The sequence below is a fragment of the Martes martes genome (assembly GCF_963455335.1).
Source record: "Martes martes genome assembly, chromosome: 6".
NCBI classification, from domain to species: Eukaryota; Metazoa; Chordata; class Mammalia; order Carnivora; family Mustelidae; genus Martes; species Martes martes.
Window position 1 is genome coordinate 113,454,414 of NC_137893.1, and position 26,679 is coordinate 113,481,092.

The 26,679-nt window shown below is 40.9% G+C and overlaps 1 protein-coding gene across 1 annotated transcript in view; it reads left to right on the forward strand.

Moving 5' to 3' along the window:
* The window catches only part of KCNQ5 (potassium voltage-gated channel subfamily Q member 5), a gene marked incomplete at its 5' end in the record, with an annotated part of 518,313 nt that overhangs the window by 449,168 nt on the left and 42,466 nt on the right, over nt 1-26,679 (forward strand). The window contains 2 exons of the mRNA XM_080805542.1: nt 1,183-1,209; nt 9,790-10,010. Coding sequence (XP_080661668.1) covers nt 1,183-1,209; nt 9,790-10,010 — 248 coding nt within the window. The remainder of the gene's footprint in view (nt 1-1,182; nt 1,210-9,789; nt 10,011-26,679) is intronic.

The window sequence follows — 26,679 nt, forward strand, 5'->3', positions numbered from 1 at the left end:
AAGTAGGGAAGGAATTTGGGGAACATTAGGGATTATAATTTCAAATAGGTGGTCAGAAAAGAGATCATATTATCTATAGCATCACTATCAATGATATCAATCACTATCATGATTAAAAATCATGAACTCGTGCTCTTATTCCCAGGAGTTTTAGAGATACAATGAGATACTTTGACTTCTCAACCTCATTCCGGGGAATAGGATGGAAGAGAGGTGTGACAGGTGTGCAGGGGAGACAGGGTAGGGTGAGGGGACAGGCCATACCCCTCAGTCCTGCTGGGGAGATAGCCTGCAGTTTCCGACTCTCTCCCTTCTGGTCTGGCCGGTCTCCCATGGGCTTTCGGGGTCTTAGCAGTTGCTCTTTCAAAGTTTTGTTTTAATAAGAGAAGGATTTACAGAAGGAACACATTTTTCTTGATTATCTTCTCAGAGAAAATGAAGGCTGTGCAGAGTATGTAACACAGGTAAATGTGCTCTTTCAGGGAGTGAGTCTGATATTTTATGAAGCTGTGGGGAATTATCAAGCTCCAAGGATGCCGTGTGACAGTGTCAGAAGTCAGAATGTAGATATGCTCTAATCCAGACCCTTCAATTTATTCAGAAGAAAATCAAGACTACCAGAAAGTGAAGTGCTTGTCTGAGGACACACAGCTCATTTGTAAAGAGTAGGGACCCTACACCGTGTTGCACAGATCTGAATTTGCTAAAATGGGTTGTTAAAAATACCATCCAACACTAGTCCCAAACAGTTGTGATCAATTTCCCATGCACCTAATTTACTCCAAGAGAATTCATACTGTATACGATATGAATACAAAATCTTCCTCGACAAGTGGTTGAAGCCACAGTGTACCCAGCACCATTCTAAGAGTCCTTGTTCACGCCAGTTAGATCAGAACCGCTTTCTTAACCATGGATAACTTTAGCTAACGTGTGGTCTACAGTTTTGGGGTTACGTGTGGGCACTGTTGGTCTTGCTAAGTAAAAATGCCAGCTCAGGTCTGTGCCATGAAGAATATATGTTTGAAAGTTGGGTACACTTTGTATAAGGAATACTGCTTCTGTGGATCTTGCTCGAAAAGAATTACTTAAGGTACTTTATTCCCCATCCTCCATTATCGAGTGCTATAAATGTATTCACTGGTTTATCATCATTTCTCTTCTGCCTACACGCACCTGAAGGAAAGAACAAGGGGAAGCATCAAGCAGGTTTGTGATTTCTCTTCTGCTCCATGTTTGTTTATAAATCTGATGCCTAACCGATGTTTTAAATGTATCTCATGTGAGTAAAATTGATCAACAAATACAAGATGATTAAAAGTGACCTTTCACAAGATTGCCTGCAAAGGTTGCTGTTTCATTGATTTGTACCCCCCCTCCCTTGGAAGCATCAGTGTCTCCCTAGCTCACTGCTTCTTATAATCGGCAGGGTATGGAAAATTCTTGGGGAAAAATAATAATTATGGCCTTCGGTTATTCCTTGCTACCCTTTTTCTCAGACAAAAGTCTTACTGAAGTATTCAAATTCTGGGAAGCACTGTAAGATATATTCCCCTTCATCAGGGTCCTTTTAGAATAAGAAAATGGGTTTTTTGGGCAAAAGGAACACTGTGTACAGGAGGTAAGAACAAGCTCTCTGTGACATCTCCAGCTCATTAAGCACTGGTTTACTTGAGTAACATCATTCAGAGGAAGAGCCTCCCCCCGCCACCACTGCCCTATCCTTTAGGAAGAAGACAATCCTCCCAGAAATTTCACCAAATAATTTATGGCCATTCTTTCATGCCCTTCAAGGAAATGCCTTATCAGATTAAAGAGCAGAGAGTTGGACCGAGGAAGAATTGGAGGTGAAAGAGAACATTTTATCCTGTGTTAGTGAGTGCCAGAAAGAGTCTGCATTTGGGAGCAAAGCCCCAAAGGACAGAACCAGGTAGATCTTGGCATTGATGGTGTGAGGAGTAGCAGAGGCAGAACCAGCAGGAGAATCCCAGGTGCCTGGAAGGGAAGAAGAAAAAAAAAATTTCCTATCATTGCTACTTGTTTCCGTAATGAGGACACAGAAGCATTCTACCAGGGCAGAATTGGCCCCTGGGTGGGGACCAGTGGGAGTCCAGGGATGGTCCCTTAGTTTTGTACTGTCATACTAGACATTAATTATAATCTATTCATACCATACTGAAACCAGTTTCAAAAGGTCACTTGGAATCATGAGGTCCTGGGTCCTCCATTTCTGCATTATATGAACACTTAAAAAGATTCACAAGTCAGAATCTAATTGCATCCATGATGAGAGACAGATGTGGCAGGGTGCACAACACTCCTTCGAAGTAGGTAAGCCTACACGGGGATGGCATTAAAAACCCTTCTCCTACTTGGTAGACAAAGAGTTAGAGCCGAGGTCACTAGATATTCCTGAGTGATATTTCCAGAAAGTTTTAGTAGCCTAAAGATTTGATCTTCTCTACTTTAGAGATATTTCTGCCCAAAGAGAGGTTCTGGTCATTAGACTGAGGACACTCTTTGAATAGACTCCAGAAGAGGCAATCTCTACAATTCTGGCCATTTAGTCCTCTTTTGTCTAGATGCCCTGCAAACCCTGCCATCCTTCTGTTGTGGCAATTTTACTTGAAAAGAGTTACACAAATAAATCATAGCCATTATAAGCCATTTAGTCTATTTGGTGATATTTGAAAAGCTTGCCTTTTTTTAGGAGCTATCCCTTTACAGATTGTGTCAAAGAGTAATTTGTCTCCAAATCCTAAAGGCAGAGACTATCTTTGGCACAAACTCCATAGCTACCTGAGAGTAAGGTCACCTGTCTTGGTTTCATCCTCCAAAACAGAGCTGTTGACACCTAAAGGGGAAGTCTGTGAATCACGTGGAGTTTCTTTGCAGAAGTGTGACCTGGTATGACAGTCCCGAGAGAGGGGTCCCCTTGGGCTGACACGATATTGCACTTTTTCCAAATGTTACCAAGCAGGAAGCAAAGACAAAAATTAAAGTATAACTATGGAGTTTCTGTTCCTCACTCCAAAAATGAACATCCCAATCAGCTGTCACGATTCAAAAAGACCACCACCGACCAAATTTTTTACATTTCATGATGTTCATTTAGAGCTAAAACATCAAAATTTATTCTACATGCTTGTGACTAAGGGTGTCAAAAATGACTCACATGTAGTTTTGAACATACACAGAAACACCAAGGTATGTTACACAGACATTTCTTGCTTCTCTAGGATCACTGGACACTTGGCAAAAACCCCATGAAATGTCCTATATTACCACTTATCTGGCATGCATGCCTTACTTGATGTGCCCTACTTCATACACATAGGTCTTCTGTCCCCCAGTGATGTATCACATCTCCCTGTGCAAAGCTAGGACTGGGAATGTGCTCAATAAACAGTTTTTGGATAGAGTAATAAAATGTCCCTGACCTCAAGTTGCTCACATAGAAAGAGAAAACTCCAACAAAAACGGGAAAGAGGAAACATACAAAAAGACAATGAGGTAATAAAAACACTTCAATAATCTGAAGGAAACAAGCCAAAGCTCCCATTTTAACGTGACGTAAGCTTTCACCTTGCTGGGTTCCACGGGCAGTGGAATTTATGATACTGCATAAGGAATGCAGAAAGACTATTGTATTAACAGTAGCAACAGTACCATCTTAAGAAAAACAAATTTGCCCTTACTCAAGCAAAATATGCACAAAGGAAAATGCATTTATAATGAGGATTGTTTCTTGGAAGAGAGCAGATTTGGGTCCAGGCTATTGTTGATTAATCCTGGACCCGATTTCAAATGGATTGATTACCGCCACCCAAGCGCAAAGCCCTTTACTGTGTTTGGGGCCATCGGGTTACTGATGGCAATTCAGATAAGCAGAAGAGATAAACTTCAGCCAACTCTATCTTCCGGATATCTCAGAGCCTGAAGTCTCCTAAAATCTTTCGTCATGGCTCTACATTGTGTTAAGAACTGGGAGTAATTCAAGCATAGATGGGTTTAGTACAGTAGCCAGTAACTCTTTCCTGGTGCCTGGCATTTTTTCCTCTGAGTAACCAGGCCATACTTGGAGAGGCTTTTCTCACTGCAAAATGTAGTGAGGCATCACACACATTCATATACCCCCATAGCTAACTAGGTTCCCATCTTTGGAATATTCTGGTTAGAGAGTTTTGTCTTTCTACCCTGAGGTTAGGGTATGTTTAAACAAATTTGGCTAGGGAAAGACATCCAGTTCCGTGATGCTTTTGCATTATTTGCAACAGGTCCAAAATTTTTCTTTAAAAATATAAACCATCAGTCTCAAGAGGAGCTCAACTGAACCACAGTTGAAATAGTGTGTCTTTGAGACATTAAAATGATGTCTTTGGTACAGGGTCAGGTACAAATTACTATTAGTCTCAATTGAGCCTGCTCTATTCTTCCTCTGCTTAGACCATAAATGCAACTTCTTTAGCATCATTTAATGATTCATTTGTTTTCCTCTATCTTCCCATTGAAACAGTTCTAATCCCATATGAGGTGAATAGGTTTATTGATTTTAGTGTAATAATTATCCCATTGAGTAACTTCTCCAACTCATTTTTTTAAAACTGGATAGTTTTTCTCTGTTTTGGTACAAATTGTCACTTTCAGAAAATAGAATATTCACCTATAAACCCATCTAACCAAATTAAAGCCAGTATTCTCACCTTGAGATTTTTAGGTCCTCCTCCCTTCCTCCTTGACTTAGCCATCTTGCACGCACCGTCACAAAAAGGCTCTTACTTCTTCCTACCTATGTTAGGTTTTTATTGCTACAAGAATAGATCATGCCAACGGAAGTTTAGGGATTATCTATAAATCTCACTACCTCTGCCTACCCTGGCTCCTTAATCAACAATTGTTGGCTATGTGCATGCTTCATAGTTAAGCTACCCTGATCACCATCTATAGGCTTTAAACAGAACCCTGTCAGACTTCTTCTTAGACTATCTAAAGTTGCTTGAACAGGTTCTTGTGAGAGTGTTATAAAGATGCATGTCTTAAAAGTTAAAGCATATATGATATATTTTTTAATTACATTATCATCTTCTGCTGTGATCCACTGATTGCTTTGTCCAAGTTGCTCCTACGTGGTTGGCTTTATTAGGTTCTGAGATGTGTGGTTCTTAAGAGAGAACTCTAGAATGCGGAGAGAAAAGACTGCGTTCTTGTATTTCTTGGGCGTTTGTTTTCCACTATTTACATTTTCTTTCTTCTGTGTGCAAAGAATGATCTGCATGTGTTGTTAAACCAAGTAAGACTAGACTTTTTTTTTTTTTCAGCATAATCAACTTGTGTCCTTATGGGCAAAATGTTAGATTGTTTCAAAAACAATCTTTTGAAAATGGTTTCTCCTTCTGTTCACATTTATTGATAGAGGAAAGGGATTTAGTCTTTTAAAAACACAGCAAAAGACATACAATAAAAACTCTTTTTTTTAACAAGCTAGTGATTTAGAATCTTTTCTTCTGACTTTTTAAAGCATGTATTCTGACAGTTATCGATATTAACTATAACTGCAGGTGTTTTATGCAAATCAAGAACTTTTTTAATATTTTAAAGCAATTAATGGTATCAACTTCATTGGTTCCTATAAATATTTATTTTTCAAAGTTCTGAAATAGCTTGTCCCTCGTTTATACTGCATTGGATTGCTATTTATTGCAAAGGTTGCTGTATTTTAAAATATTTATGTTCTTATTTTCACATGACTCTGATGCTAACACACAGGCTACCAACGTTTGTAATGCCTGCTTCACATCCAGCCCTTTCAACCTCACCGTTAAGAGCACTGATTATACTCCAAGCAGCACAATTAAGCTATGTAGTTAGTACTTACTGCTTAAATAGTCTGTGTACTTAGATCTGAAAAACAATAAAGCCAAATGGCTTTGTTGTTCTAAAAAGAAATCCCTGAGCACTTTCGTGGTGGTGAAATGCTTAGTAATGTGCTGCTCTATCTCCCTCACTCCTAGTAAGTTCTGTAGTAATAAGCAGAAGCTCTTCAGAATGTACACCTCACGGAAGCAGAGGTACCCAGCATCCCGGCTATTGACATGAAATTTGAGAATGCCAACTAACCTCAGGTGCATGACCAGGTTCTACCGCCATCCTACCTGAGCCCCGCTCAGAGACTCACTCTTCCTAAGGACTTCTTGAATGAGGTTTTCAAGCCGCTTGTTACTTTCCTTGTTGCCTGTTGCCTGCTTTGATACTCTACCCCAGGGCCAAATAGGCAGGGTCCCGCACAGCCCTGGCTGTCGGCCCCTTGGCGCCTCCTTGTGGTGGGACAGCTGCTGAACTGCTGCACGCACTGGATTGTTACGGCTCAGTCGCCCTATTGTGCCTGAGGCGAGAATTTGTAGAACGCTTATCCTGTGAAGGGCTAAAACCCTAATGAAGTATTAACAAGGACTACAGCGTTCTAAGTCCGAGAGGATTACTGTGGGGTTACGGTAATGCCACACAGTTCCCTGGCAGGGAACATCCAGTAGTAGCCTGCATGCTGGGCCATTTGAGTAACTTGTCCATCTGGTTCCTAGAGGGGAAGAATTCCCCTGCACAGTCCCCCGTCGTTGTGCAGGCGCCCCCTCGTAGAGTCCTCAGCTGGGGAGGTGGGACTGCATACTCAAAGATGCCACGATCAATGACTACAATGTCCTTTGGGTTACTTTCTCCAGAAAGAGACCTTCTTGTTTGTCTCCTAGGAATAATCTTTGACAATCTTCCTAAAAACACTGTTCCATGAATCTTTCTCAAAAATCATGTTTATAGGGGGCACCTGGCTGGCAAGGCATGTGATTCTCAATCTCAGGGTCATGGGTTCAAGCCCCACGTTGGGCATGGAGCCTACTTTAAAAAAAAAAAGAAAAGAAAAGAAATGTTTATAGATATGACAAAAAGTAAGAAAGTAATGAAAACTTGAATGGACCAGTAAAGAGTCTATCTTTTTAATCAGTGTGCATTTTCAATAACAGCCACCTAATCAGTTTAATAGTCGTCTAATCAAGATGTTCTGTTGATTTCCAAACGGGGAAAAGAAGCAGAAAAACTAATAGAAGTGAGCTTTTTTTGTAAGAGCAGGTCTTTGTTTTGGAGAACAAAATTTTGCCTGGTTAAAAAATTCTGGGTTAAGATTTTATTCTTAACTTTGATACAATTATGTTAAAAGAGAGAGAGAAAACATTAATTTTTTTTCTAATTTCATATGTAATATGTTGGATTCACTTTAAAATGATTTTTGATAATTCTTTTCATATTAGACATTAGCAAATATTCATGCAGTTAAGAAGGACAAAAAGGGACATGGTACCTAGAACTCATTTATATCAACTTTAAGTACTTTAAATAGTACTAAGATTCAGAGAAAAATATTATTTCCACTTTCCATGAGTTATTAAAGATGCATCAAAACGTTTCAGAGGCAACTTTTAAAAAATATTTGCATAGGAGCATTGTTTTTAAATATTTCATTATTGCCAATCAGCCATGGAGGGTTTGACACTGATACTTATTTCCAACTTTTTTACTTTTTCAGTAATTGAAATTTTAAAAAAGAAAAAACAAAATTTCATATTAAATGGTTTTATGATGTTTTCATCAGTTTCCTCTTCTACTTAGTTAGTATAAGAAACAGATATATCGTTAAAGATTAAGAAAGTAATTTAATATTAACGAAACCCAACCTTCTGTAGTAATTAGCATCTGTGAGTTCCAGAAAAGGTAACCAAACTAGATAAAGTATAGTGAGAACATTTGTAGTGATACCTATGTAAACTTCAGCCATTCGTTAATCTTAATAAAGGTGCAGAGTTGAGCATATGTTCCTGATCCCAATCATCATAAATTTAAATGATGGAACAGATGTGCTGAAACTGAAGAGAGATGTGAAATTTTTACTATTTAAAAAAAATAAAATAAAAAGGTTGAGAAGAGTAGACATTTTGGGCCCTATCCCTTTTATCTCTTTGAGGATTTGTTTAAATGATTTGAAGGTTTGGGATGACATGGAGAACCCAGCCTCGGCATAAAAAGTTGCAGTTTTATATGTTATTGTTGCTGTTGTTTGATGTGATCCACCATTTAATCACGCATTCGTCTGATGCAGAGAAAGCCTTTGACTGACGGGATTGTTTTAAAGAACCCTTGAACCCACCTGACCCCATCACAAAACTGCCCAGCCTGTTCTCTGCATGTGCCTTCAGCTAGTCGTGCTGGGCTTAGCTACATCTGCATTTCCGAGGGGAGCTGTCCGTGGCATGGTCGACTTGTTTATTGTTACCAGGACTTTCTGATCACCCTAGTCCATTATTTGATTTGTTTTCACGTAAACACATAAAATGTGGTGTCTTTTTAGAATATCATTTGTTAAGCAACTAGGCATGGAAAAATAAATGTTACTGTTTCTTGTTAGCTGCAAAACACATAACCACTAAACACATTTGCTGTTGGCATGCTGCAGCTGGGGACAGTGGACGTTGCGGTAAGTGGAAAAAACCAGGGCTCCACTTCGTCTCAGATAACCCGAGTCCATGAGAACACTGCCTCCTTCATGCCCCACGAAGGCTGCAGCATGAATGCGGGTCTCGGCCTCTCGGAGCAGCTGCTCCAAGTACTGCCTTCAGACCCTAGACCCTTCACCCTTCATTTCCTCAGACCCCCAAGTGGCCTGGGCCTCTCACTAGGTACCAGTGTCATTCTCTGATGAACAACACAGTGCTTTATAAATGGAACACAAAAAGAACACAAACAAAATGGGGACACGGCACCTCTTACAGTCCGCTTGGTTCCCACAAAAATCCCTTAGTTGTGTTGCTATTTTCATCCTTACGTTAGATGAGGACTGCAAACTCCAAGCCTCTTTGATTCCAACCTGCCCTTCCCACCACCTCACACAGCATCTTTCGATGAGGAAATCGTGGAGATGCACTTTGGGTTTTGTTGTTGTTGTTAATGCTTCCTTTATCAACCCACGGCATTTCAGTTCTCGCTGGCATCTGAGAACTGAATGTCGGAACAAATATAATTTACCAGTAGCTGCCACAGCAAATCAATAACCTGTTTAATAGCAGGAAATTGTGTTAGTGAACATAACATCTCATTCCGTTAATCAGTCATCACATTCATTATATGTTGGGGCTGTTCTACATTGTGTGGTTTTTGTCTCACAAGAATGAATGCAAGCATAAAAGAAACGGGTGTTAAATGTTGTATGTTTGCTCTTATGTATGCAGTACTACGAACCGCTAGGAGATTGCATGAATTTATGGATATCATAATCTTGCCTGGAATATGAAATGCATGCAGAATGTAGATAGATGTGTATAAGTAACTGTCATCCCTGTAGAAATGCTCAGAAATTACAAAGAGATATGCTCCCAAATAAAAAATTACTTTCTTTAAATATCCAAAGTCAAGGTCAAAGCTAAAAATCTGTTTCTAAAGCAAACACCGAACCAGTTCTTGGTTATGTCCAGTGTAATTGTGTCCAAACTACCATACCCGATGTTGATTCTTTCTGTGATGAATCCAGGAAAGGGTGTGCCACCTAGACAGTGAGATTAAGTTCAAATGAATGCAAACAGATTAAATAAAGCTCCGGTTTTCAATAAGGGAAGAGTATATTGCTATGCTCCTACTCGCTGAAAACATTTTGTCTATTGAAATATAGTATACAGTCTCATCAAAGTATTTACCCAAGTGGAGTGGAAGAAATTGCTTGAAATGGAATAATCATGCCTCTGTTGTCCACAGTCAGAAGCTAAGTTTTAAGGAGCGAGTACGCATGGCTAGCCCAAGGGGCCAGAGTATTAAGAGCAGACAAGCCTCCGTAGGTGACAGGAGGTCCCCGAGCACCGACATCACCGCCGAGGGCAGCCCCACCAAAGTGCAGAAGAGCTGGAGCTTCAACGACCGAACCCGCTTCCGGCCCTCGCTGCGCCTCAAAAGTTCTCAGCCCAAACCGGTGATAGACGGTAAGCGCTGTTTTTCCATAACTGTGTTTAATTGGATAGGCTATCGTGAGCGAGATTATGAAGTAATTAATTCTCCATGGTACCAGTTGAAGATAGAAGAAAACAACCCCAAGGAAGGAATTGTTTGTTGGTTTTATTGGAAATTTATTCAGTGCCTTGGGCAAATGTACAGAACATAAGTTTACTTTTGGGAGCAACTTTGGCAGCTAAATCTACATTTCAAAGGAGTCAAACAAAATGTGGTTACTTCTTCACTCTTATCTACAACACGCTGTTACTTCTCAGACAAAGTCCCTATCAAGTTCAACACGACTGTCCTTCTCACGTATAGGTTATGTCTGACCAGCCAAGGTCCGTGGCCAGAGATGACCAGGTGGTCTGTGAATGACTTGAAACACAGTCAGACGGGTAACAGTAACTTTCTGGACAACACTGAGGATGCTATTCCCTTCTCTATGCTCTCTCCACCCCTAAATCAGAGACCACCGCTTATCTTCCTTAGCGAGATTCCTGTTGAAAGTTCTCACCTAATGCTAAGTAGAATTCAAGTTCTTCTCCCAAGAGCAGCCAACCTACTTTATTCACCATACAATGTTTCAGAAGTGTACTTGCTAACACATTTTATTGAGTGCCACATCATTTTCATATTTATAAAGCAGTTTCTTTTTCACTTAAGATTAGCTTGGTTTTCCTTTTAAGTATGCCCCCCTGGGATCTCTCTCCTTTTTTTTTTTTTCTAAGATTTTATTTATGTATTTGAGAAAGAGAGAGAGATCACAAGTAGGCAGAGAGGCAGGCAGAGAGAGGGGGAAGCAGGCTTCCTGCTAAGCAGAGAGCCTGATGCGGGACTCGATCCCAGGACCCTGAGACCATGACCTGAGCCGAAGGCAGAGGCTTAACCCACTGAGCCACCCAGGCGCCCCGCTCTGGGATCTCTTAAACTGGGCGAAGAGCCAAGGTCAAATAGCATCTTCCATGAATGCGTAAAAACTGCAAAGGCTATCGGCCCTCCTGTTCTCCTTCCCTGGTGTAACCTGTATTTTCCCAGGCTCTGAAAGCCTGAGGGATAAAATTAACAACCAGGGGTCATAATCTCTGTGATCTTAGGCTCCCTGGAACCTCAGCCTACGGGTTCCTCCCAGCTCATTCAGAGATCCCCAGGGCTATTCCTCCCACTCTCCAGTGAGCAGCACGAGTCCCCTCTGCACACCTCTTCATTCTCCACAACTCCGTGGATGCCATGCTCTCAAGCGGACGCCTCACTGCGGAGCACCACATTCCTGGTGGAGCTGGCAGCTCCTGTCTCGGCGGCGGGACAGGCTGATCCTGCCAGGCTTCCCTCCACCTGTCACTCTGCTAAGGTAGGAAATGCTTCCTCCACCAACCCTGGACACTCCCCTTCAAGCCTTTGAGTGTCTGGAGTCACTGGAGGCACCGATTTTCAGTGTCCTCTGGTTTCCACACTCGCCTGCCCAGGAATTTGGCTGAAAGCCCATGAACAGCTGAGTCAAGAGTTACCCGTTACAGGGCTTTATGTTGCACTCAAAATAGACTTTCTGAATATAAATGGATGCATCATTTCTGGAAGGCGATTTGGCAACATATATCAAAAGTCTAAGCCTGGACACATCCCACCCACCAATTCCATTTCTAGGATATAATCAATATAATGAAACAATATCAGACATTAGAAATGGTGCTACAAATCAAAAATTATTGACATGAAAAGGTGAGCATAAAACATAAATTGTTCCCTTTTGCTGTGTGTGTGTGTGTGTGTGTGTGTGTGTGTGTGTAAATTCATGTACTTATAGGAAAAAGCCTGGAAATATTTATAGCAGTATATGAACAATTACCATCAAGTGATGAGGTCATAGTTATACTTTCTTTCTTCATTTTGTCTGTATTTCCTATTATTTCTACAATGAACATATAAAGCTTTTGCAAAAGAAAACAAAGGATGATTTTCTATTAAAAAATTGGATCTTCTTTTCACCTAATACCCTCCCCTTCCCTGATTCTAGGGGCCCTTGGCCTAACACCCTCTCCTTAGGGTGATTCCCCCCACACACTCCCCTCTGCCAAGAGGTAGAGGGACTGCCCTGTCTTAGTGCTGGGGACCAGCCTCTGTTGAGTGTAGACATGGATTGTCTAATGAAGTTGAACGTACCGCAAATAGAGCTGTATTAGGCTCTAGGGTTGCCATAACAAAGTAGCACAGCTAGGGTAGCATAAACAACAGAAATTTATTTTCTCACGGTTCTGGAGGCTAGAGGTCTGAGACTCTCCTTGGCTTAATGGCTGCCTTCTCCCTGTGTCTTCACTTCATCTTCCTTCCATGCACAGCTGTGTCCAGATTGCGTCTTCTTTTTTTAAAAGGTTTTATTTATCTATTTGAGAGAGAGAGAGAGTGAGAAAGAGAGAGTGAGAGTGTGCACAAGCCTGCGAAGAGGCAGAGGGAGAGAAAAACAGACTCCCTGCTGAGCAGGGAGCCAGACACAGGACTCGACCCCAGGACCCTGGGATCATGCCCTGAGCCAAAGGCAGAGGCTTAACTTTCTAAGCCACCCAGGGGCCCCAGATTTCTTTTTCTTATAAGGACAACAGTGATATTGGATTACAGCACACCCTAATCAGCTCATTTTAACTTAATTGTGTCTTTAAAGACCCTATCTCCAAACAGAGTTACATTCTAAGGTACTAGGGTTTAGGACTTCAACATAGGAATTTTGGTGGGACATAATTCAGCCCGTAACAGAGCTCCTGCTCACACACATCATAGCATCCCTGGGCAAGCCGGGGTGTTGTGCCCTTATCTTCAAACCTAACCCTGGATTCACACTGTGCTAGAAATGCATATATGACCTGCGTGGGTCCATACTCTTCCAATAGGGGTTTCAAAAAATACTTCACTTTGTGCTGTGAGGTCCTTATGGTTGGCTGAGCACATCTAAATAAAAAATCAATAGGATCTGAATTCTGAATATGGAAAGTGAATTCTACTTGTATATTCGGCCAGAGGGAAAGCATTTTTCAAAGACTGCTAACGTCGGCGCTATCCATCACGGTATTTCAGTTACTGCAAAGATGTCTCAGAGGTCAGATGGATAGAAACAGAAGTCCTATTCCTTAACAAGTAACAAATCGGAAAGGTCTCCTGCCATCCATTTTCTACATCATTTCATACAAGTGCAGTTCTGTTTGGTTAGAAAGGAATTGCTTTTCCCTGGTTGATGCCCATCTCAATTGGTTCTGAGTTCCCCCAAGTGACAGGAGGCCTGATTGCTGTTCTGCCAAGGTAGCTTTGTCGGCTGCCCACCTGCAGGAGATCATGACTCCTGACTCCTAATTTTATCCAATAGTCCAGAATCTTATCTCTGAGTTAACTCAACGCTAGGACTTGGGAAAATAGAAGTTTCTTTTTAGAGGGAAAAAAAAACAAAAAACAAGTAAATAGCTATCAAATAAATGTAGACTTCAATTATACATTTTTCTTTATACTGCCCCTCCTGGTTTTAAGTGTGTCTACAAACCACTTACTACCCATAGAAAATAATACATAACACCACAGCCAACTCCCAATTATTCCAGATCTATTTGCTCGTTCACTTCTGGGGCTCTTTTCTTCTACTTCTCTCCTTCCTGTAGATATTTTAGGTATTTCTTTTTTTTTTTTTAAGATTTTATTTATTTATTTGACAGACAGAGATTACAAGTAGGCAGAGAGGCAGGCAGAGAGAGAAGAGGAAGCAGGCTCTCTGCTGAACCGAGAGCCCGATGCGGGGCTCCATCTCAGGACTCCGGGATCATGACCTGAGCCGAAGACAGAGGCTTTAACCCACTGAGCCATCCAGGTGTCCCTTTTTAGGTATTTCATTGCCCATGAACAGCTCAAAGAGAGTGGATGAATAGCAAAAAGAATAATGAAAAGACTAATTGACCTTTGAGTTAATAACAAAGTTACATCCAGAAAATATATTGAGTTAATAACTAAGTTACATTCAGAAAATAAAAGACACGATCATAGAAAAACAAAGGAAATTTAGGGTTAATCCATAAGCTTTAATAATTCCTGCCAAATCTGATACCCTTTACTACAGATGGCATTATTTTTATAATTTAACAACTGTTACAAAAGCTATTAAATATTGCATGTTGGACTTTTTTTACTATAATTGTTTGTGTAATTTACATATGACACTTAAAAGGGGCATAATTATCTTCCAATACACTACATTCGTGTACACAGAGAAGTAGAAAGTAATAGGCAGATGTTGAAGCCAGAAATTAACAGATGGCAAAAGGAAGAAAGTGAACTGTAAGGGACTGGTGTGGTATTGCCATAACACATTTCTTTTGACTGGTATGGTATGAATAGTATTTTTAGTTTATAAATCCAGTAATAAGAGAGAGAAATTTTCCATTGGTCAACCAATAGTAAATAAGCCTCTTCATATAATTTTTAAAAGTAGATAGGATATGACTTTTTTTTAGATTCCACATATAAGTGCAATCAGGCAGTTTTTTTCTTTCTGTGTCTGGCTTATTTCACTTAGCATAATGTCCTCCAGGTTTATCCATTTTGTTGCAAATGGGATGTTGTTCTTTTTTAAGGATGAATAATATTCTTTTATATAATTATACCACAATTTCATTTCACTGTGTATGTCTATCAGGTCATCATGTTGTACACTTCAAACATACCCAGTTTTTTTTTAAGATTTTATTTATTTATTTGAAAGAGAGAGAGTGAGATCGAGTTGGGGAAGGGGCAGAGAGAAAAGCAGGCTCCCCCACCCCAGCAGGGATCTCTATGCGGGGCTTGACCCCAGGATCCCAGGATCATGACCTGAGCCGAATACAGACACTTAACCAACTGAGCCACCCAGGTGCCCTGCAATTTTTATTTTTAAAATAAATTTCTAAAAAATTAGATAGGATAGAAATGATATTTTTTCTCAACATATACAATAATAATGATAAAAGTAACATTTACTGGATCCTCCTCTGTGGCAAGCAATGTTCCAGTGCTTTAGTTCTCTCATTTCATTCAATTTTTCCAGTACCCCAATGAAATGGTTTCATTATTATCCCCATTTTATGGATGAGAAAACTGAGACCTAAAGCTGAGTAACTTACCTAAGACTAACAGATACAAGAAAGCCACAATATACACCCACTCAACCTGATTTCACAACATTGCCTTCAGGCACATTCATTGAAGTGCTCCCTAATGTCATATCTTTCTTTCATTTCCTCTTTTTCCCTGCCACCCAAGCCCCACCCACTTTCACTCTTCCATTTTCAGTCGGTCAATCTCCTTCCTATAGAAACCATTTGACATTGCCATTATCCCATCCCGTTTTTCTCCCAACCCCACTGCCAAACCTTTGAACTATATCGTCTTCAAAGACTACCAGAGGTAGAAGATGAGGCAAATTGAGGAAATGGCCCTTAGATGATCCACTCTGTTTTGGTCAGTATCTGGGCAGAGCCTTGGGATAATAGACATGCTGATCTGTGTCTGTTTACCCTGGGAGGAAGGCAAATGGTGAGGTCATGTGAGGTCGGTTTCAAGATGCAAAAGGGTGTGTCAGGAGATGGACAACAGACAACCGAATGGAAACTGACAAGCTTCAAGTTAAAGGAATACCAAGCAGCCAAAATCCACAAGAGTGAAACTACAGTAGAGACGGGAAGTCCAGATTTCTGGTGACCAGTTTGCAGTCGAAGAGGGCTACACTTGCTGGACCCTGCTGTCCTTGGGAATGCCTTTCAGAACTTCACTCAAAGAGTACAATAATCTTGACAGAGAAGTGTCCCACATACCTGCAGGTTTTCAACCTGTTCGACATTGCTTCTGCTTCAGGGGAACATATCGATTCTGCTGAACAATCCTGAGGGTTCATGCTGGTTGCTGTGGGAGGCGCATCCTCCCCAGGTATTTACGAGAAAGACTGGCATGACCCTGGGTGCGGGAGGTATATGGGGTTCACCTGAGCAGAGGCTGGATGGGCTGAATATATGGAATAATTTGCAATGGTCGGAGAGGGGGGTTTCCCTGGTGACCAAGTCCCTTGTTCCAGACACTGCTGATACCTCTTCTCTCTTCACTTCTCTTCCACGTTCCTTTCTTCCCTCAGCCTGTGTACCAGTTAGGATGCATTTGGCTGCAGGACACAGAAGAAGCAGATTCAAATACCTTCAACAATAAGTGTATCTTACCACCTAAAAAGAGATTCAGAGGTAGGACAGCTCCTGGCCATGAAACATCGGGATCCTGACTTGACTTCTCCATGCTTCTCTTGGATCACCTTTTGACTCTGCTCATCTGTGTGCCCACCTCCTCCTCGGGCTGGGAGTGAGATGGCTGCAGCAGCTCCAACCATCTTATGAGGCACAACACTTTGAGAGGCAGAAAGGGAACCATCTTGTGTTGCCATCTCTTGCTAAAGTGAGGAAAACTGTCCGTTTGCATCTTCGTTTGTAGAAGGGGGTCTCGTGCCCGAAGTGAACCTTGGCAAGGAGAATGAGCATTGGCAGTCAGGGGCCAGACTCCCCTGAAACCCCTCAAGCAGGGGAGACAGAGATCGTAACTGGATAGATTTTAGGATTTATGTTCGGGAATTGGCTGTTAGGAAAGCAACCTCGAGCAGTGTTCAATACAGCCAAGAGAACTTTTCTACTTTGTGATGGTGAAGAGAAAGAATGCCCTTAAGCATGTTTTCTCCCAAACATTCTGTCTGCATGTCATTTCTGTTCTCCTAAGTGTCTATGCTTTTTAAACATATGAGCCAGATTTAGAAATCTTTTTTTTTTTTTGTCCTTTCTTTTATCACGTAATTTCCATGAGACAGTGAGCACAGACTGGACTAACTCCTTAAATTTCAAAAGAAGGACAAAATGGGTAAAGGAAAATCTAGGGAAAAATAAATGAATTCCCATTTAGATTGTTTAATCCCTCCCCACATACAATCAGCTGGTACATTTCCGGTCACCACCCCTACCAGGGGAAACAGGGAACTGTTGCCTTCCTCACCACCTCCTCAGGTGTCTTCCTTGGAGACTCCTTCTTCCCTTTCAGGCTCGTAATAACTAATAGGGTCTCACCTACAGATAGCAAAAGAGCAGAAACACAAAGCATGAGGTGACAGAAGCCTCAGCCTCTTACAGTTAGTAAGTCCATCCACCCCCTTCCTCTCTCCTTCAACCTCTGTCTTCCAGGTCCCAGACCCACCAGTCTCCTAAAACTTGCTGGAGATTATCAGCATAAGATCATCAAGAATACTGACAAAAAAGCATTTTAGTACAGTGGTTTGGACAACACCCTGAACTAAGAGACTTCTGTACCAACAATGGGATGTTTTTTTCCAAGCGATATAAATTATGCACTATCAAGATTTCATATTCAACTAATTCATGCACACGGACGTTTCATCTTCCACTAATCCTCTTTTACACTTATTTTCCAATGGCATCTTCTTCCCTCGTGTTTTTCTCAGTCTCCCCAGTTGACATTTTCAGTGTCTCCACAAAATGCCAAGCATTGCATGGCACTTAACATTTTTTTCTGATTTTCCATATTGATGGCCCAGCTTCAGCCAAGCTTTGATTATAATTTTCCACAAAATATGATGCTTCCTGGTACTTTCTGAAATTACCTGATCATGATTCTGCCTTGTGTTGACAGAAACAATTCTTGTCAAGGGGGGCTTCTATTAGGGCTTTAGCTTAAACTGTTTGTCCACAACTCTGACAGGGTGTCCCTGACTGAGAAGCATGCCCACTCCCCTAAGCTCTGCCTGTAACAAAACCTGAGGCGTTTCTTTCATGACAGAACATAGCTCCCTGTATGCCCATCTTCGCTGTTAGCATCCTTCTAAGTAAAAGTCTACCGAGTGGAATCAGTAGGATTCTGAAACACACTTTCAGTCCTTCTCCACTAAGGAGTTGGTGAAAACCATTACCTGGAGAAAGTTTCTCAATTCTGGTCCATAGGTTTCTTTTCCTTTAGTTGTTCTGGTTCATTATCCATTTGGTTCATTATTCTTCATTCAGAGACACATTCTAGTCCTCTCCTGGGTGTCCTATACTGTTCTGTCCCCCTAAGATCTGCTTCTTTATTCCAGTGTTCCTGTCACTATGGGGGGGGTGGTTGGAGGGCAGGGGGAGACCTCTCAATCTCTGGTTATAGATTCTAAGTGACTAAGACCAGGCACACCTCAGAGATATGGCAGGTTGGGTTCCAGACCACCCCCATAAAGCAAATAGCACCATAAAGAGAGCCAAAGGAAATTTTTGGTTTCCCAGTGCCTATGAAAGTTATATTTACACTATATTGCAGTCTATTAAGTGTTCAAAAGTATTATGTCTAAAAAAATAGTATGCATACCTTAATTTAAAAATATTTCTTTTTTTTAAGTGTTTTTTGTTTTGTTTTTTTTTTGACAGAGATCACAAGTAGGCAGAGAGGCAGGCAGAGAGAGGAGGAAGCAAGCAGGCTCCCCACTGAGCAGAGAGCCCGATGCAGGGCTCCATCCCAGGACCCCGAGATCATGACCTGAGCCGAAGGCAGAGGCTTAACCCACTGAGCCACCCAGGCACCCTTGTTTCTGGTTTTTAATTACTGAAGAAATGTGTTTCTATTTTGAATGGACAGAAGTTCCTCTTGGCATTCTATTCTAATCCAAGTACTCTTTGTGTTATAGGACAGAATTTCTGTCCAGAATTTCTTTGTCCAGACAACAAACATTGCCCCAATGTTTGTTGTCATCCTAATAGTGATAGGGAAAATCATATTTGGTTCCTATTGGTGAGGAAAATAGCTTCCTGCTTAAGATATAGGCTTTGAATGAATCCCAACTCCCTGCTTCCAGCAGAAACTAAGCTGCCAAATGACCTACGAGTACAACCTTCAACCATATTTCTTTGGACTTCCACAGATCCAGGTCTCACTGAGAAACCCAAGGTTGTAAACCAGAGTTCTAAATTCTGTTTCACCAGTACATCAAAGTGTGTGTGTGTGTGTACATCAGTGCTTTAAAGTGAATTGGAATGCTGTATTACTCATCTACTGATACATAACAATTTGCTGCAAATGTGGCAAGAGACTCATAATCTCACTTTCTACAATCAGGAATCCAGCAGCAGCTTGGATGGGTGACTCTGGCTCATTCTCTCACAGGGTTGCAGTCGAGGTTTTGTTGGCCATAAAAGTCATCTTAAGGCTCAACTGGGAGAGAATCTATTTCCAGGCTCAATCGAGCATTTGCTGGTGGGCCTCATTTCCTCACATCAGCCACTCTATAGGTAGCCTGAATGTCCTCTGGCTCCCCCAAAGCTAATAATTCAACAGAGAATAGATGCTCAAGAGAAGGAAAGAGTACCCAAGACAGAAGCTGCTGTCTTTTCCAATGTCAGAAGTGACGTACCATCGCTTCCTTATGCTAGTGGTCGTACAGACCTGGTACAGTACAGAAGGGGATGACACAAAAGGAGGGAGGGTCATTGGCAACTCTCTTAGTGGCCAGCTACCATAAATGTTTTTAAATTGGATATGTCTTTCAAGTTGCAGAACCCACCACTCCCTCTTGTCTTTCTAGGAATTCCAATCACCAGTTCCCCCATCTCTTTTACATGTTTCCATTACCTTCCTGCCTCTAAAGTCACTTGGGTTTGTGACCCCTAGACTAAACCTTTCATGTCCAGTGTCCTATGTATTATTTCTCAAACACACACACACACACACACACACACACACACACACGCAACCAGTCATGTCCTGACCCTTAACCTCGATCACATATAACTAGACTATTAGATTCCATTCTTAGTGCAACCTTGCAAAAAGTGATATTAACAAAATATTGAGCATTCGATTAGTGAGACAAAAAAATAAAATGAGGGGGCAGGAAACCAGCTGGTCAGTAGCCAAACAGCAGTGCTCTAACGTCTGTTCCAGCACTCGTTCTTTTAGAATGTGCAATGCATCAGCAGTGGCTTTGAGAGGCTGAAGAGATGTTCTTGGTCACTTCAAAGGGCAGAATCAGAACCAAGTGTGCAATACCAGTTTTTCCCTTAATAACGCGACAGGCTAGCAGTTAGAGACCTCACACTGATGGAGTGGAGTCCATCACTGGAACCTTCAAACTGAACTTGAATGATCAACATTCAGGGGTCTCTAGGCTCTTCAGAAGATTGAGTCGGAAAACCCCAAAGAATTTTTCTTCCAAACCCAGATTTCCATAGTTGCTGTTCTGGCTTTTCTCTTAACCTTTCATCCTCCTGGCAATTCCAAACTAAAAAGGTGGAAGACTAGGGGGATGGGTGGGGGAAGTAGATTGGCCAAGGGATGCCAGGGACTCATTTTCGGTCCTGACCCTGGTCTCATCTTTCTGTGTTGCAAAGTGTTTCCCATGGCTTCTTCCCTCTCACCAGTCCCGCTCCTTGACTTCTCTTCTCACTGTGAGCTACCGCCCTTCATTTCCCGAGAAGCATGTCAAGTGTGCCCCGCCTGTCCTAGGAGGTGTCTGTGTGTGCTCCTCAGTGGAACATTCACAGAATTTGGATATGCCTTTAACTGGCAGATTTCAAGTCAAGTCAACAGGTGTTTGGGGGGCCGCTGCTCAGGGTTAGTTTTCCTGGGCACCGAAGGGGCCAAATGAGTAGACATGACGAGTCCCACCTCAGAGAACTTATCATCTGCCTGTAAAGCTTACTGCCCAGCCCCACCCCTTACAGTACTAACTGGCACCTGGGGGGCACAAAAGGCATCCTCCTTACTTGGCAGACTTCACACTTTTCAGAAATAACCTGTGGGTGACCTCTGAAATTCGCACAAAATAAGCACCAAGTCAGCCATTACACAAATCACAGGATTTAGCCCATATTTAAGAGAAGCACTTTTCAGCTGCATGGTGATTTTTCATTCGTATATCTCAAATTATTTCCTTCAAAGGCAACACTTAGTTGTCTGTTCCACAAAGAGAAACCAATATGACACAATTTTAAAATTGTATTTAATCGCTTTCATGGGGTGCTCCAGTTGGTAAAGAAGAAAATAAAAGGTTAGAGGAAGGCCAGGGTCCTTTCTCTGCAATGGACAGCTAACACAGGAACGAGACGAGCTAGCCAGGCTTCCTTTGTGCTGTCGACAGTGTGAAACTCACTACATTGTTCCGAATTCCTTTTATTTTATTTTCGATGTCTAATTTTCCCCAGCTTTTCTTCTCTTGCCATCTTTTCCCTCTGTTGCCATGTACAATGCATAACAACAGTTCCTGGACTCCGAAAATATAAAAAGCTCACAGGAGTATTGCCTGGGGAAAATTAATCTCTGTACCTCCAGTTACAAAGATTCATTTGCACATGAAACCCTTAATTCCCGCTGGTGAGAAATTTGCATTTTTCATTAATCTAAGGCAACAGCAACTGGTGTACCACATCATTCTGCTGGAGTCGGTGACTAATCTTTCCCAAATTGTTTTGAACCTGTGTTCCCATGATTTTGTGTTTTGGTTGAAAAATGTCATGACCTCATATCTTTTTACATTTGTATCAGTTATCTGTTACAGCAAAACTATTCCCTCCCCCCAGATTCAGTGGCTCAAAACAGCAACCATTTATTTAGGAGGCATTTCTGTCAGGCAGTACTTCCGTTCTTGGCTGGACTCTCTGGTGCATCTGTGATCAGCTACTGGGTTGCCTGGGGGGCTGACTGGCCTGAGGAGGCCTCAGCTGGGCTGACTCATCTCTGCTCCATGTGGTCTCTCAGCCTCCAGCAGGTTGGGCTGGTTCAGAGTGGTGGTGAGCCCTGGAGAATAGTACAAGACCAACCCGCAAGGCCTACGGTGGGTCAGGCTAAACTCTCACAGAGTAACCTCCACTGCAAAATCACAAGGTCAGCCCAGATGCAAGGGGTAGAGAAAGAGGCCCCACCTCTTAAGGGGAGGAGCTATAAGTATTACGGGCAGCATGGCAACCTAGTGTCCTAGTCACTGGTAGCTTATTCACTTTTAAGTCTTTACAGTATGCTGTTGGTTCTCTGAACCAATATGTTCGTGTATGGTTCCATTGGTATTCTTTCCTGTAGTTCCCTGCATGCCTAGAGCCTAAGAAGGGAAGGGAAGGAAACCAACATTGTTAGCACCTAATAGGTGCCAGGCATTGACGAGGCATTTTCTCTTGGTTCATTGCATGCCTACACAGCCATTTTGCAGATAAGGAAATCAAGACCTAGAAAAGGTAAATAACTTGCCTGTGTAGGCCAGTCTAAATGCCAAAGCTCAGATTGGAAATCACATTTAGATGTCATTCCATCACTCTTCGTATGTTCTACCATGCTGCTCAGCATGTTTTCTTTCACGTAGGTCACATCACCAATAAATGAATGAATGAAACACGGTATAAATCACATATAAGCTTAGTGTTAGTCAAATGATTTATTGCCCTCTGTTTCAGTTAATATGGAAAATCTTCCCAAGCCACACGCCTTTGTCACTGCATCAAGGCGTACTCTCCCCATCCCTTCAAGTGTCAGTTAAGGTAATGCACCAGTAATTCCTTTTTTTTTTAAAGCAACACTCAAACATTGCTATCTCTGGCCAACCTCATCCAAGAGGTATCCAAAGGTTTACACCTTGGCATTTCCTGACAATATCACTGCTAACCTAATAAGAATTGAAAGTTGAGGGGAAAAAATTACCAGATCTATTTTGAATTCCCCAACAGATTGGATTAATGAATAATGCAAATGTGTCATTCTGCGGTTTGTCGGCCCATTGTCAACCATGACTGCCTTTATTGAGGTCAGGTGTCTCTGAATATGATTCAAAGAAGACAGATCTCATCCTTTTGGAGATAGGATTAAATACATTTTTTGAAGTCACTCTGTCATTGATTCGGAATGTTCCTCCCTCCGGTAAAGTACCGTCTGTCTAAGTCTCAATCTCTTGTAATTTGACCTAGTTCAGTTATTTTCCTGAATGAGGGGACTGTCTGAGATGATGCTGTCCGGCGCGTCCCATTGCCTGTCCTAGTTATCTGTGTGTCGTTGACCTTCCTTTTGCTCTTATCACTTGGCTTTGCTAGGATTTTCCGAACATTTGTTCTAATAAAGGCAGTCCTGCTAGACTATGATTTATCTTGCTCTAATTACAAACACTTAGATGATTTACTTGTAGAGATACAACAGTCTACAGAAGGAGATTTGTGTGTGTATGAATTAAAAAAGAAAAAAAAAAAGGTTTTCACAAAGCCAGGAGTTTTAGATCCTTGTTTTTGATTGGAAAAACTCAGAGTGCTTTGAGTATGGTGAGTCCTCGAGGGATTTTTTTTTTTTTTTAATGAAAATTGAATTAATCCAACAGTGGTTAGAAAAACCGCTTTTGGAATAAGAATCAGTTTTGGAATAAGCCAGAACTTGTTTCAAACCCTGATTTCCTCATTAGGCTGGATGAGCTGAGGCAAGTGACCTAACTTCACCACACTTTATTTTATTGTCTCTCTCCCTCTCCCTCTCTCTCTCTGTCAAGTAGCAGAAATGATACCTACCTAATAGAGTATGTGTACAATAATGGGATATAACGTGTGTAAAATCTCTTGTACAATGCCCACCACAGAATAGGCACTCAATAAATTGAATGGAATATTATTATGTATTATTTCATATTAATTTCATTAATATGGAATATTATTATGTATTATTTCTGCATTAATTTTTATTAATTGAAGTCCTGGGCTCAATTAATTTGCATGTTTTCATCTTCCCTTTATCCAGTGCTTGGTGGCGATTCCTACTGATTGTAAATGGAAGTTTTAAAGTTATATGTTCATACAAACTTTATTCCTTTAGTCCTCAGACTCCTCAGACTGAATTTTAGGAGTCCTCCTGCTGAATAATTTCTATAATTACAGAGAGATGGCATTATCTTTATTATACCTCACGTGCTTTATTACTATTTATCCAGGGGTCATTGTCTTTATTAAAGATTACAGAAATAGTTCATTTGTTTGGAAAGAGAGGCATTGAGTTACTGTGTGACAATACAGTGTGTGGCACATAACAGTTGCTTAGAAAATATTTATTAGTGAGTGAAATGATAGTGAACAGATAATGAACAAATAAATGATTTCATATTTAGTTATTCAGGAGTCAAGTCATTAAGCCTCATTGATAAAAATTGCTTTGGTATTATAAAAAGCCAGCATACAAATGAAATGCATTACTGAAGCCTAGAGTGTGATATTATTAAAAGTGTTTATTGCTGAATCCCTAAGTGCTGAGTTATTCAATAAAGGGGGTTTTGAGTGATTTTTTAAGAAGATAATGAAATTCCTGGGTTGCTTTATAGTTGCAATAATTTTAAAAGAACACATACTCCAGTGTTCCCATTTTGAATAAAGACAGTCAATGTAGTAACATATTCAATTAAAAAGAAGAAAAGCATTTTTATATTTTTCCTTTTTACCTTATGGGCAGTTACTAAGCCACTATTATGGTGCGATCAGCAATTTTAGTAGCAGAGACCATATTAATTGTTTTTGGAAACTCTGGTGCTCCATATCATCCCTCACAACAGAAAGATTCCTTTTAATTAAGTGTCAGGAACTATTCCATGAGGTTTTGCCGGCATTTCTGTTAGCCAGTAAGTAAGGTTAATTGACAGTCCTTAATAGAGAATCTTAGAGAATTTCATGTCATAATTAACATAATTTAAGATGCTGATAATGCATGAATTATCTACTCAATCAGCATAAGTGGGATCTTTGATCTCAAAGAGAAAATGCTCAAGTACAGTAGTGTCTTACATAATAGATCCCTCATTAGTGTGAATTAGTAATTCTGGATGTTGCTAATTAACAAACCCCAAAACAAACAAAATAAAAACCAAAATTGCCAAATCACAAGAGTGCTGGTGAGTGTATTTGGTACACACGACTACCTTAGGATTTCGATTGAATCCCCCAGCAATCCAGTTGCCTACATTGGGCAGGCACTGTGCATAGGGTTTTACCTGCCTTGGAATAATCAACTGTGTCCTAAGAGTTGATCCTGAAAGTTGAGATAAATAATATTTTAGGAAGTTACTGAGAATTAGTTTTGTGAAGAATAAGGAGACGGTGTTGTTTCTGAGGTGACTGTAGAAAGACACAGAACTTTAAAGAGAAAGAAACAAGAGTACCTCTCACTTCGCCAGCCTTTAGGTATTTGAGCTGGCCCTGAACTTGCCAGTGCTCTCCCCTTAGACTCTAGGACTCATGGGAGGTGAGTTGAGACCGTGTGCATTACCGTGTGCTGCTTCATAAGGAAGCAAGTGAAAAGGAAGCAGGTAAGAAACCTCGGGGTTTATCTTCATGTTAAGGAGCAATGGGTGATTTTTTTAAAACATGTGAAATAGAATTGATGGAAGTGTTAAAAAAAGAAATACTGAACAAGATTAAAAAATGAGGATGTGCACCAACCAAGCAGGAAAGACTGTGTCTATCGTGCCTTTCCATCCTTGGTAGAGTGCCGGGAAATCAAATTAATGAGTACGGTTATCATTTTTCTAATGAAATGAAACAAGGCGAGATGGGAAGGAATGGAGTTAAATGGGATGGAGAGGGTAGGACAGAATAGGAATTAGAATGTGTCACAAGGATTGTTGTTTCAAGAGTCTTTTCATATTTTTTCAAAGAATTTCTGTGTTGCCATAGTAATACATACGCCTACTTTAAACAGTGAAATAACAAAGATTAACACAAAAGGAATCACGAACTTAATGTAAAGCATAAAACTATATGACTTAAAAAAAATGAGAGAAGATCTTTGGGATTTGGAACTAAGCAAAAAGTTCTTAGACTTGACACCAAAAGCATTATTCATGAATGGAAAATTGACAAAGTGAACTTCATCAAAATTGAAAACTTTTGTTCTGAGAACTACCTTGTTAAGAGGATGAAAGACAAGCTGCAGAATGAGAGGAAATGTTTGCAAACCACATGTCTACAAAAGACTAGTGTCCAGAACATAAAAAGAACTCTCAAAACTCAATAGTTAATGAAAATAATTGAATTAGAAAATTAATTATGAAGTTTGTGACAGGGGCGCCTGTGTGGCTCAGTCGGTTAAGAATCTGCCTTTGGCTCAGGTTGTGATCCCAGGATCCTGAGATCGAGTCCCCGCAGGCTCAGCAGGAAGCCTGCTTCTCCCTCTCCCTCTGCTCTCTCTCTCTCTCTCTCTGTCAAATAAATAAATAAAATCTTTAAGAGAAAAAAAGAAAGAAAGAAAGAAAGTTGGTTACAGACATGAACCAAAAAGGGTATATAGATGTCAGATGAACTCATGAGAAGAATTTAATATCATAACTGTTAGGGAAACACCCACTAAAACTGTAGGAGATACCAGCACACACCTGTCAGAATGACTACAATAAAGACCAGTAACAGCACCAACCTCTGGGAAGGACTGGTTCACTCATACATAGCGGATGGGAACAGAGAACATGCAGTCGCACTGGAAAACAGTTTAGTTGTTTCTTATGAAACTAAACATGCAGCTACTATATGACCAAGCAACTGTACGTCTGGGCATTTTTCCCAAAAAACTGAAAACTTATGTTCATATAAAACCTCCAATGAATGTCCATTGCAGCTTTATTCATAATAACCCAAATCTGAAAACAACCTG